General features: G+C 41.6%; 2 protein-coding genes across 3 annotated transcripts in view; one reads left to right on the plus strand and one right to left on the minus strand.

Annotated features, from left to right (window-relative positions):
- Positions 1-8,215, plus strand: part of RAB35 (RAB35, member RAS oncogene family) — a 32,647-nt gene extending 24,432 nt beyond the window's left edge. The window contains exons 2-6 of the mRNA XM_077294768.1: positions 4,986-5,036; positions 5,400-5,523; positions 6,370-6,494; positions 6,585-6,709; positions 7,300-8,215. Coding sequence (XP_077150883.1) covers positions 4,986-5,036; positions 5,400-5,523; positions 6,370-6,494; positions 6,585-6,709; positions 7,300-7,428 — 554 coding nt within the window. The 3' untranslated portion in view covers positions 7,429-8,215. The remainder of the gene's footprint in view (positions 1-4,985; positions 5,037-5,399; positions 5,524-6,369; positions 6,495-6,584; positions 6,710-7,299) is intronic.
- A 136-nt stretch (positions 8,216-8,351) lies between these two features.
- The window catches only part of BICDL1 (BICD family like cargo adaptor 1), an 84,565-nt gene continuing 80,125 nt past the window's right edge, over positions 8,352-12,791 (minus strand). For both annotated transcript variants that reach the window (XR_013223764.1, XM_077294752.1), the window contains one exon: positions 8,352-9,161. Coding sequence is in view for 1 of the 2 variants with exons in the window: in XM_077294752.1 (XP_077150867.1) it covers positions 8,955-9,161 (207 nt within the window). In the remaining variant the exon portion in view is untranslated. The remainder of the gene's footprint in view (positions 9,162-12,791) is intronic.

Raw genomic sequence — 12,791 nt, forward strand, 5'->3', positions numbered from 1 at the left:
ATCCACACAAAAAATTCCAGAGGCAAATCCGCAACGTGGGCACATAGCCTCAGCAACATGATATCAGTATGTTGGGCTTTGTCCACATCTGTACATTATACAGGATAATGTGTGATTGGAATATGATGGACTGTGATTACAGCACGTGAGCTTTTCGTAACTATGTAAAAGTTTTAGACAAATGTGGGAAAACCTGCTGCTAAGACTTCTTTAGAAAGTAGAAGCATTACTAGTTTACTTTTAGCAATTAAAGAGCACTCCTTTCAAAGTTTTATCCTCCTAATATATTGCAATCATCTTATGATATCGCACTGTGTACTTACAATTGCCCTTCTATATGCTCCATGTAGAAACAGGAACTCCTGACCCAGCTGTTAACTTTTCCCCCTGCCAGGAACATTTGCAGTGACTTTTGACTCCTACTGGGAAAATTGACCTCCTGTTTCTATATGGGTTTCAGTTAGTCAGTTTATAATCACGCGATGTCATAGATCTAATGGATAAGAGAAGAATTCACTGGGTAGAAAGGCAAAATGAGCATTTCTAAGAACACAGTGCTATATACTGTAATATATTAAGAGGATAAAAACTATGATGGGAGGAGTGCTTGTTTAACAAATTACAAAGTGACCAAAAGAGAAATGTGACCACTAGTGATGAGCGAGCGTGCTCGAGTGCTGAGTGACTTCAGCGTGCTCGAATAACAGACACAAGACATGCTGCTGCAGGGACTCCAACATAGTTCTCGAGCACGCCGAAGACCCTTGGTTACTACACGAGCACACTCGAACACCTTATCCGAGCACGCTTGCTCATCACTAGTAACCACTTTTTGCCTTCAAACTAGTATCAATTCTTCTAGTCACACAGGAAGGAACTCGGCAGCGAGGTTTTTCCAAACATCTTGGATCACTAACCACAGATCTTCTGTGTATGTAGGCTTGCACAATTCCTTCTGTCTTACCATGTAATTCCAGAGAGACTCGATGACATCATGGCTCTCTCTGTGAGCCAGAACATCGCTTCCAGTTCTTCATGACACTGGCTGTTGATGTTCGGGGTTGTTATCCTGCTGCGGAATAAACTTGGAGCTAGACGCCTCAGTGATGGTATTACATGAAGAATAAGTATCTGCCTGTGTTTCTCCGCCCAAAACTTTCTCTGGCGAACAATCTGCCTTCGGATACAGCCAAATATTTCCAATTTTGATCGGTCCAGAGCACCTTTTGCCATTTGTCATGTATAGCTGAGTCTCTTGTTGCCATGTGGAAGGTATGGCTTTTGGCTGTAATTTTTTCATGCAGACCACTTCTGGCAAGACTTCTCCAACAGTAGATGTGTATAGCTGATTCCCACAGGCTGCTGCCATTTCTGAGCTGATGGCACTGGCGTACATCTTCTGATTTCAATGGAAAGTAAGAATATTTCTTTAGCCGACCACTGTGTTTTTTTCTGTCTTTAACATTGCCAATTTCTTGATGGTTCTTCAAAAAAGTTTGAACAGTGCATCCTGAAAAAACCTACCTTGCTTTGAAATCTTTGCCTGGGAGAGACCTTCCTGATGCAGTAACCTTGTGTCTTGTTGCTGTGCTGGGTCTAGCCATGGTGTATGATCTGTGACTTGACACCGTCTTCCACACCCTCACCCTTTGTAGCAGAGTTTGGCAGTTTTTAACCCAAATGTAAGCCTCCGGTACAACAGTTTTTGTTTCAGTTAATGACAGTTTCATTCTACATATGAAAATGTATATTATCACCACCTGCTTTTTTTGGTATAGTTACTCATACACCTGACCAAAATCCTACAAAGTGCCTCACTTTGTGAAAGTGGAGTTAGAAAAACTGAAGGAAAAGTGTGGTCACCACAAATGGTGATTCTGATGTAGACTTCTCTTTTGTTCATTCACTTAGAATTTTGGTAGTTGATAGAAATAAAGAAATAACACTTTTTATCCTGGATGACACATTAACAGATGCTTAAAGAAGCATTTTCTACAGTGCATTTAGCATGCAAATAATCTTCTGACTAGACGATGGGGCGCTTGTTTCCCCAGACTATTCGCCCCACTCAGCATGTTATCTTGCCCCTGTCGGGGTGATAATGTGATTTGCACTTGGCGTGTTGTGTATGCACAAGATTGTCTTTCTTGCATATCATTCCACTTCTGAAGCCAGGTATACATTTCCCAGCCTCAGAGGCACAGTGCGCATGTCCGAAAGCAAAGAACTAGCCTGACGCCAGAAGAACAGGGCTTACAGCGCATTGGCGACTGAGCTTTGGCTCCTCCGTGGGTGTCAGGGTTTCTCTACACTTCTGGACATGCACTGTGCGCCTCTGAAGTCGAGAAGCAATGACGTGCAGGGGCGAGATAACATGCCAAGTAGGACACCTAGTCTGGGGAAAGAAACGCCTCATCGACTAGTCAAAAGATTTTCATATTAACCCCTCTCTGCCATCGGACGGAATGGTACGTCCGATGTCAGTATCCCCGCTTTGATGTGGGCTCTGCCGGTGAGCCCACCTCAAAGCCGGGACATGTTGGCTGTTTTGTACAGCTGACATGTGCGCGCAATAGTCGCAGGCGGAATCGCTATCCACCCGCCGCTATTAACTAGTTAACAAGCGCTTCAGCAGGAACTGCACTCGCCGGTGATTCGCGTCACATGATCGGGGGTCACCGGCGTGTCGGCATGACAACCAGAGGTCTCCTTGAGACCTCTATGGTTGTTACAGCAAGTTTGCAATTCAGCTACATAGAGGCGATCTGCGCATCGTGTCTATGTACCAGAGCCGATTGAGTTGTGGCAGCTTCTAGCCTCCTATGGAGACTATTGAAGCATGGCAAAAGTAAAAAAAAGTTTTCAACAATATGAAAAAAATAAAACATAGAAGTTTAAATCACCCCCCCCCCCCCCTTCAAAATAAAACAATAAAAATAAAATCAAACATAGGGATATTTGGTATCGCCGCATTCAGAATCGCCCAATCTATCAATAAAAAAAAATGATTAACCTGATTGCTAAACGGCGTAGCGAGAATAAAAATCAAAACTCCACAATTATGTTTTTTTGGTCGCCGCGACATTGCATTAAAATGTAATAACGGGCGATGAAAAGAACGTATCTGCAGAAAAATGGTATCAGTAAAAACATCCGCTCAGCACGCAAAAAATAAGCCCTCACTCAACACGTGATAATGAAAAATGGACACGCTACGGGTCTCGGAAAATGGCGCAATTCTTTATTTAGCTAACTTTGAAATTTTTTTCACCACTTAGATAAAATAACCTAGACATATTTGGTGTCTATGAACTCGTAATGACCTGGAGAATCATAATGGCAGGTCAGTTTTAGCATTTAAAGAAACCTAGCAAAAAAGCCAAACAAAAAACTAGTGTGGGATTGCACCTTTTTTTTGGCAATTTCACCGCAGTTGGAATTTTGTTCCCGTTTTCTGTTACACGACATGGTAAAACCAATGATATCGTTCAAAAGTACAACTTGTGCTGCAAAAAATAAGCCCTCACATGGCCATATTGATGGAATAATAAAAAAGTTATGGCTTTGGGAAGGAGGGGAAGCGAAAATCGAAAATGCAAAACCAAAAAAAGCTCCGTCATGAAGGGGTTGAAAACTGAATTTAGCAGATGTTTAAAGTATTTTTAATGTGTCATCCAAAATAAAGGACTGGTTAGGCAGGGAATGTATAAAGGAATATACGAATGCTGGTGGGTCATGGGGATCTGTCAGGGTTCACATTGACTGTACAACTTGTTCTGCATGAAAGATCAAGCTGGTGCCACAGCTCGCATTGCACCTCACCATGGACACAATACATATTTCAGCACAGGACCGGTCCATAGGCTTCTGGTGCCCACTACTGCTACGGTCCTGCTGGCAGTAGCCACTGTCATGTCCCTCAACAGGACTGTGTCCCTCCATGACTCCACACCTTGCTGAGGATTATTATTATTTATTTATTTATATAGCACCATTGATTCCATGGTGCTGTACATGAGGCGGGGTTACATACAAGTTGCAGATATCACTTACAGTAAGCAAACTAACGACAGACTGATACAGAGGGGCGAGGACCCTGCCCTTGTGGGCTTACATTCTATAGGATTATGGGGAAGGAGTTAATAGGTTGAGGGTTGCAGGAGCTTCGGTGTTGGTGAGGCAGTATCTCCGGTAGTGGTGAGGAGGCAGCGGGGTCAGTGCAGGCTGTAGGCTTTCCTGAAGAGATGGGTTTTCAGGTTCCGTCTGAAGGATCCGAATGTGGTTGATAGTCGGACGTGTTGGGGCAATGAATTCCAGAGGATGGGGGATATTCGGGAGAAGTCTTGGAGGCGATTGGATGAGGAGCGAATAAGTGTGGAGGAGAGAAGGAGGTCTTGGGAGGACCGGAGATTACGTGAGGGTAGATATCGAGAGATTAGTTCAGAGATATATGGAGGAGGCAGGTTATGGATGGCTTTGTAGGTCAGCATTAGTAATGTGAACTGGATACGCTGACGGAAAGGGAGCCAGTGAAGAGATTTGCAGAGGGGGGAAGCGGAGGAGTAGTGAGGAGAGAGATGGATTAGTCAGGCAGCAGAGTTAAGGATGGACTGGAGAGGTGCAAGGGTGTTAGCAGGGAGGCCACAGAAAAGGATGTTGCAGTAGTCAAGGCGGGAGATGATGAGGGCATGCACAAGCATTTTAGTAGATTGACGGTTGAGGAAAGGATGGATTCTGGAGGATCACCCAGTCTTGATGTATTCCAGTGACTGTAGCACGTACATGACATCTCTCCCCAGCCGGAGTGGACTGCCGCTATGTGCTGCCTCTGGTGATCAGTGCCGAAGTCTCATACATAGAATTCTCAAGGCTATATGTAAAGTAACCTGTCAATGACTCCTGTGCAGCCATTATGCGACCTCTGTGTGTGAGCATTAGGGTTAGTTAAGTAGCCGATAACATTAATTGCTTTTATTTTGTCTTAGGTGTCGGGAAAAGTAGTTTACTCCTAAGGTTTGCTGATAACACCTTCTCAGGTATGTATAGCCTCATATAAGCCTTTATGCTGAGCTCTCTACCTTCACTTCACCTATCTGTAGACCCTGCCCCTTGTGTATGAACATGTCCTCATAAAAGCTCGTCTGCCACTTACTTTCCCATCATCCCTGGCACAATGTATACTGCACGCTATATATCTCTTGTCTGTCTTCCGAAGTTGTAGACATACCCCTAGACTCGTATCCTGCCTGCGCAGCTTTGGTTTCTTACCCTAGTAAGGTCACTTATGGCTTCTGATCACCAAGCTTGTGGCACCTTTATGCTGTATGCCATGATAAATCACCATCGGGTCTAATGGAAAAACCTTTTGGAGCCACACATGTCTTGCTTATCTTCTGCAGGCAGCTACATCACAACGATCGGAGTTGATTTTAAAATCCGGACAGTAGAAATTAATGGGGAAAAAGTGAAGCTCCAGATTTGGGACACAGCGGGGCAGGAACGATTCCGGACTATAACATCGACGTAAGTATGAGCAATGGATCAGCTTCTTATGGCAGTTTATCCATATTCTTTGTCTGTATATTTAATGTCCTGTTGTCTGTATGACAGTATCACATACTGCAGTGCAATACGGAGATGGTTCGCCCTAATAGGTCTCAAGATAAAGGCCCCAGATACGTGATCAAAGTTCGTTTTGTTTTTTAATCTTTTTACATTGGCTTTCTTTTTGCAGTCTGGGTATTAACATCTACACTTTGCAGTTCTCCCTTTTGTATTTTTTCCAGTTGTGTTGATTTCTGTGGGAGTCCACAATTTCCATCATTAGCCTCAGGGTTATTAAAAAATACTATAACTTTTCTTGTATTTATTTCTTGTTTGGTTACTACAACAGTATCCAGAGAGTGGTGGTATTGTCCTTTTGTTATCTAGCTAGTATCGTGCATCTAAGACCTATGCCCAGTACTCGCTGGCAGACACTTGTTGGTTATTGTGCGCCTCAACAGCAGACTATGGGAGACTATTCCGGGAGGGCTACTCTAAACATGCAGAGTTTGCATTGACATCAGCAGTACATGTCTGGAGCATGCTCAGCTGAGCCCGCATCATACAGGCGAGGTGTGATTTAGTTATACCGTCAGCATATGATAGCTCCGATAATATGGGCAGGTTAGGCTTCTGGGTATGTTCTCCCCGTGTTTCCGTGGGCTTCCTCCCACACTCCAAATTCATACTGATAGGGATTCTAGATTGTGAGCCCCATTGGGGACTGCGATGGTGATATCTTTAAAGCGCTGCGGAATATAATGGTGCTATACCAGCAAGTGAAAAAAAATCCCTTTAAGTTTTTCTTGTAATTGTTTCTTGCAGATACTACAGAGGGACGCATGGTGTCATTGTTGTTTATGACGTTACCAGTGCCGAGTCTTTTGTAAATGTAAAAAGGTGGTTACACGAAATAAACCAGAACTGTGATGACGTGTGCCGGATATTAGGTGAGAACATTTTCTTTTTCTCAGATGCAACATAAGAGATGTTTATTAACAATTTCTATGTGATTCAATTTTTTTTTTTACTTTTTAAAGTGGGAAATAAAAATGATGACCCGGAGCGGAAAGTGGTGGAAACAGAAGACGCCTATAAATTTGCGGGGCAGATGGATATTCGGCTGTTTGAGACAAGCGCCAAAGAAAATCTCAACGTTGAGGAGGTGAATCAACAAAAGATGTAGAAGAAGCATATACTGATCATGTCTGCCATTGCAGGTTTTAGTCAACTGATCAGTGCTTTTTAATTGGCTGTTTTAGGAAGGCTACGTTTAGAAATATTGGGTGTCTTTTATAAGGTCATACTTTAGCATAAAACATTTTGAAATGTACCAAATTTTTTGCAACTTTGTCATTTTTAGGCAGTCAGCAAAACAGATGTATCCGGGATAGGGTGTGGCTATGCCCACTTTATGAAAAGTGGCAGCGTGGCTTGCGCCAGCACGGTTACTCCAGTTTCTGGCGCGGTGCACGCCTAGTCCTGATCGGGGCTTTTGCTTCTCTGCTACAGAATCTAATGTATAAAGGAAGCCTTATGGCATTTTGATAAGGGTTATTCACATGCTGTATATTTATTGCAGAAATTTCTGCAAGAGAAATTTTCCACAATTCATTTGAAATTTTTGCAAAAACATTGCCATGTGTGATTACACCGTAAAGAGGTATTAAAAAAACAGTCACAATCGAAATAAAGGATTCACATGTTATAATATTGGTGGGTTTAGATTTTAATGTCCCTCCCTTATTTTTCTAGATGTTTAACTGCATTACTGAGCTAGTCCTCCGAGCAAAGAAAGAAAACTTGGCAAAGCAGCAACAACAGCAACAGAATGATGTGGTCAAATTAACCAAAAACAGTAAAAGGAAGAAGAGATGCTGCTAGGTGCAGGCACAGCACAGAGAGGCCGCACTCAATCCGAACATTCGTTTCTGGGACGAAGAGTAACTGTACCACGGGCAGTGCCCAGCTTTCAGGGGTTGGGGCATTTTCTCAGTTTTGTGCTGTTAATTTAAGAATTTTCTCAAGGTTTTCTATTGAGAGGCGCTGGCACCTTTTTATTGCTGTGCCAACAAGGTGTTGTGGCTCCTTGTCATCCCCTTGTCGCCCCTGCTCTTCTGGAGCATCTGCTAGGAAAGGACAGTTGCAGTGCCTACCCCTTGGACTGATTAACAAGAGTCTGTACATACTGTATATTTCGTTAACCAGCCATGCCGCCCTCCTATTGCTTTGGCTTCTGCTTCCCGATCGCCAATCTGTCATGACTCGTGATGTATATGAACTGATCAAATTTTTTAAAGATTTAGGACAGATGGCATCTTAACCTTGCGCCCGGTTTTGGGTCCTACCTGTTAGGGTAAGATTTACTTGGCCTTGCTGTCAATTTGCTTCCCTGCTGTTTAGTTTTTGTCACTATTTAAAACCACGCTAAAGAAAATCGAGCATCTATTCCATTGACCAGTGCAGAACAGACAACCACAAGATCATTTTTGTTTTGCTTTTTTAAAAGGCTGGATGGATCCTGGACTATTAAGTAATTTGTTACGATCTAAGAACCATTATGTTAAGAGAAAAAATATATAATGGAAAAAAAATACCTGCCAAATTTTTTGTACCATCATGTTCATAAGTAGGAACAAACTAATAAAAAATGTGAAACATGGATCCTGAATTTGGAAAAAGTGTCTTATCAGTGTCTATAGAAATAAATATATATTATATATATTTCTATAATGTGGAGTGGGTAAATCTCGTACTTACGGTGTGTGGCAGGATGTGAACAAAGGTATTCAGAGGGAACAAGGAAATCATAGAAATATTTTATTCCAGAGAGTTTACAATAAAAAGAGCATAATTTTGTACTAAAAATATGACATTCTCTTTATATCTGTGTATTACAAAACCAGAACTGTATGCAATATTCATTATAAAAATGCAGTTTTTCTCTGTACATGGAGCATCTCTCAGTACGTGAGCTGTAGGGAACAGTAGGGACCATTCCACTGTGCTGTGCTCTGTCTGGAAGACCAGAGGTAGGGCGTCTGTTCCTTGCCCCGAGAGCAGCTCAGGACCTGTCTACAATGGTAATACCTGCAAAAGTCAGTTATCAAGGAAGCTATGGAGTGAATAGAAACAAATGGCTCTAAAAGTGCAAGGTGTTCATCATGGAAAGACTCCACCCAACAGAGTGTGTGTCTCCACGATAGAAATACATCTGAAATAAATACAAGTACCTCATTACTTAGCCAGGGCGCTAAGCAGAACACTTTCTAGTAACTGTCCTAAGCCAAAAGCCCGCTTGCCTCTCACCGTGGGCATTGTCTAAGGATTTGATCACCCATTATGCCTTTCGAATGATTCCCCTACTCGGCTGTCTGCCATGGTTCACTGGAAAGGTTGAGCAATTCCCACTAACATTTTGTTTTCTTAAGAAATGAAAAGAGGCGTCTTCCTTCAGACCCAATAGGCTCTTCTCCAGGCCGCTCTGTGCGATTCAGAGTGGTCACCTTGCCACAATGCTTGATTTGGTGGCCAGTGGAGAAGGAATATACAGTCTGGTTCCATTCCTTCTGGTGTTTGTCCATCAATTGCTGGTCAATGACTCTGTGCATGTCATCCTGTTAATGAAAAGCAAAAAAAAAAATCATATTTGAACAATTTTGTTAGACCCAGGCAAAATGGCTCTATGAAGAAAATGGGGTGTTGTGAATATACGGGGAAAGCTAGACACACAGATGCCACAAACCTTTTCCAACATGAACCATGCAAATATAGGACACGATGATGATTTTGTTGTGGCTGTTTATAGGAACCAGAACCAGTCACGTTTTACATGCAGTCAGATCTGTGCACATTATGGTATAGAGAACAGGGTGAGCAAAAATATAAATGTTGCAAAAAATTGTATTTTACACGTTGATATCCCTGGTCTTTGTATGGATGAGTCCAGTGGGCGGTCCTATTCACTGATTGACAGCTATCTCTGCATGCACAGTCATACAGGGAAGACTGTCAATCTGAGTAGGACCACCCACTGGACTCCTCCATACAAACACCAGGGATTTCAATGAATAAAATAAAAGGTTTTACAGAAACTTTCCTCACGAAAATGTTTATCAATCTGATCAGCTCCTCCTGCTCTATAATATCCTGTCTGCAGAGGAGATACAATTTTTAACTTGACATGCTCCCTTTAAAATGTGATTATTTTTTTTTTTATTTAAAAAAATCTTTTAGCTTTTTTTTTTTTTAATAGAGGAAATGTATAAGGAGTTTAGTCATTTTGTAACTCAATACACTGGCATGTAAGGCTATGTGCACACGTCCGGAAAGTATGCAGAAATTTCCTGAGGTTTTCCACAGGAATTCTGCACGCGTTTTTATCGCGTATTTTGGGCATTTTTTGTGTGGAATTTTCACGTTTTTTTCTGGAGGTTCCCAATGCAATAATAGTGGGAAATCCGCAAAATTAATTAACATGGTGCGTATTTTTCTGCATGCGTTTTTTGTGTGGAAAAAAACGCAACATGTGCACATAAATTGCGGAGATCATTAAAAATGATGGGATGCTTAATGTATGCGTTTTTTTAAGCGTTTTTGCCGCGGAAAGCTGCCGAAAAAAAACATGCAGAAAACAAGAAAAATCCATGAATAATCCGGAACGTGTGCACATACCCTAAAAGTTTGGGCACCCCTGGTCAAAATTACTGTTATTGTGAACAGTTAAGCAAGTTGAAGATGAAATGATCTCTAAAGGTTAAAGATAACACATTTCCTTTGTATTTTAGGCAATAAACCAAATCATTTTTGTACTTTTTAAAAAAATATAAAAAGGAAAATGAGCCAATGCAAAAGTTTGGGCACCCTTGGAGATTTCTGTGCTGAGATAACTTTGGCCAAGGTTTCAGACCTTAATTAGCCTGTTAGGGTTATGGCTTGTTCACTGTCATCGTTATGAAAGGTCAGCTGATGCAAATCTGCTAGCTTTATGAAAACATAGCCTCCTCTAACCTTGTGCCAAGAAACAGCAACCATGGGTTCTTCTAAGCAGCTGCCTAGGACTCTGAAAATGGTGGAGGTCCACAATGCAGGAGAAAGATGGCAAAGCATTTTCAAGTTGCACTTTCCTCAGTTTGAAATGTAATTAAGAAATGGCAGTTAAAAGGAACAGTGGAGGTCAAGATAAGGTCTGGAAGACCAATCAAAATTATAGTGAGCTGCCCGTACCATTGCTAGAGAGGCAAATCAGAATCCCCACTTTACTGCAAAAGACCTTCAGAAAGATTTGTCAGACTCTGGAGTTGTGGTACACTGTTCAACTATTCAGAGGCACCTGCACAAATATGGCCTTCATGGAATGGTCTTCAAAAAAATACCTCTTCTGCGTCCTCACCATAAAATTCAGGTTCAGAAGTATACAAAACAACATCTAAACATGCCTGATGCATTTTGGAAACTAGTCTTGTGGACCGATGAGGTTAAAATAGAACGCTTTGGCCACAATGATCAAAGTTATGTGTGGAGAAAAAAAGGGCACAGAACTTCAGAAAAAGAACATCTCGCCAACCATTAAGCATCGGGGTGGATCAATCCTACTTTGGGGTCGTGTTACAGCCAATGGAATGGGGAACATTTCACAGATAGAGGGAAGAATGGATTCAATGAAAAATCAACAAATTATTGATGCAAAAATAACACTATCTGTAAAAAAACAAAAACTGAAGTTGAATAGAGGATGGCTTCTACAAATAGATAATGATCCTAAACAAACATCAAAATCCACAATACCTCTAAAGGTGCAAGATGGAGGTTTTACAATGGCCCTCACAGTCTCCTGATCAGAACATCATTGAATATCTGTGGCTAGACCTCAAAATAGAAGTGCATGCAAGACAACCCAGGAATCTCACAGAACTGGAATGGATTAAAATCCCTCAAACAAGAATTGAAAGACTCTTGGCTGGCTACAAGCTGTGCTACTAGGTACTAACCATGCACTGTGCATAAATATTTGCATCAGCCCATTTTCCTTATCGTAATTTTTAAAATGTAAAACATGGAAATACTGTTTTGGTTTTTTCTACTAAAATACAAAGGAAATGTCATTTTAACTTTAGGCCTTTTAGAGATCATTTCATCTTCAACTTGCTTAGCTGTTCACAGTAATAGTTCTTTTGACCAGGGGTGCCCAAATGTTTAAATGCCGGTGTATAATAAATGTTTCAACTGCAGGAAATGACTGACACTACTGGACTAAAGACGATCCAGCTTCTGTCACTCACTGATGACCTGCACTTTTGTACCCAGTAGTTCAGGGTGAAAAATGCCAGCGATCCACGAGTGGTGGAACAGAGGGGAGTATTGTAACCCCTAATTAATAATGATTACCTAGGTAGCTTTTTGCTGTGCTAAATTTGACCATTTCTGTATTGCTGTTTTTATTTCCATTTATATATATTTTGTCCTGTTAAGTTTACTTCTGAAACTGTAAGATATGAACTATAAGGTAATTTCGACATCCCAAGACCTTCTCCCCCCTTCATTCCACCCTGTAACCCCTGATGATACTGTCCCCACATATCCCAATAATAGTCTGTGACTGGGTTAGTTCTGGCCGGGAGGTGCAGCACTAATGGGGCATTGTCAAACGCTCTGGCTGACCACCTACTCAAACCCGCTGGTCAATAGGCCAATGGCTGCATGGCGGACAAGAAATTCTGTAGCAAGTGGGCATCATTGTGGATGTCATTTTCACACATGCGGCTAGTCTCATATATTGTCTTGCCCTAAGGGCCCCTGCAGACAATCGTACGGGAAATTGTTTTCTATTTTTTTTTCCTAATCTTCATCCAATTTTCATCCGTGTCCCTTATTTTCACATTCATGTGACATCAGTTTGCGATCTGTTTTTATATATATTATATATAATATTTATATATTTACACTAATTTACTACAATTGAATGTTCGTGTGAAATCCATGTTTTTACGCTCCCATAGAATTTGAATGGGTCTCATCCGATACTTGGTGGAAAGTTGTGCATGCTGCATTTATTTATTTATTTTTTTTGCCAAGGACAGTCTGAGGGGAAAAAAAACCCTGTTCATCTGAACAGCCCTATTGAATAACATGGGTCCCCTTCCCCCACAAAAAGGGATTTGAATGTATGCATCAACAGGGCCAGAGACTATAATTATGGTCCCGGTGGCGCATACGTCCGAATCCCATTTTACAGGGGCAATAGGAAG

Source organism: Ranitomeya variabilis, chromosome 1 (genome assembly GCF_051348905.1).
Source record: "Ranitomeya variabilis isolate aRanVar5 chromosome 1, aRanVar5.hap1, whole genome shotgun sequence".
NCBI lineage: Eukaryota > Metazoa > Chordata > Amphibia > Anura > Dendrobatidae > Ranitomeya > Ranitomeya variabilis.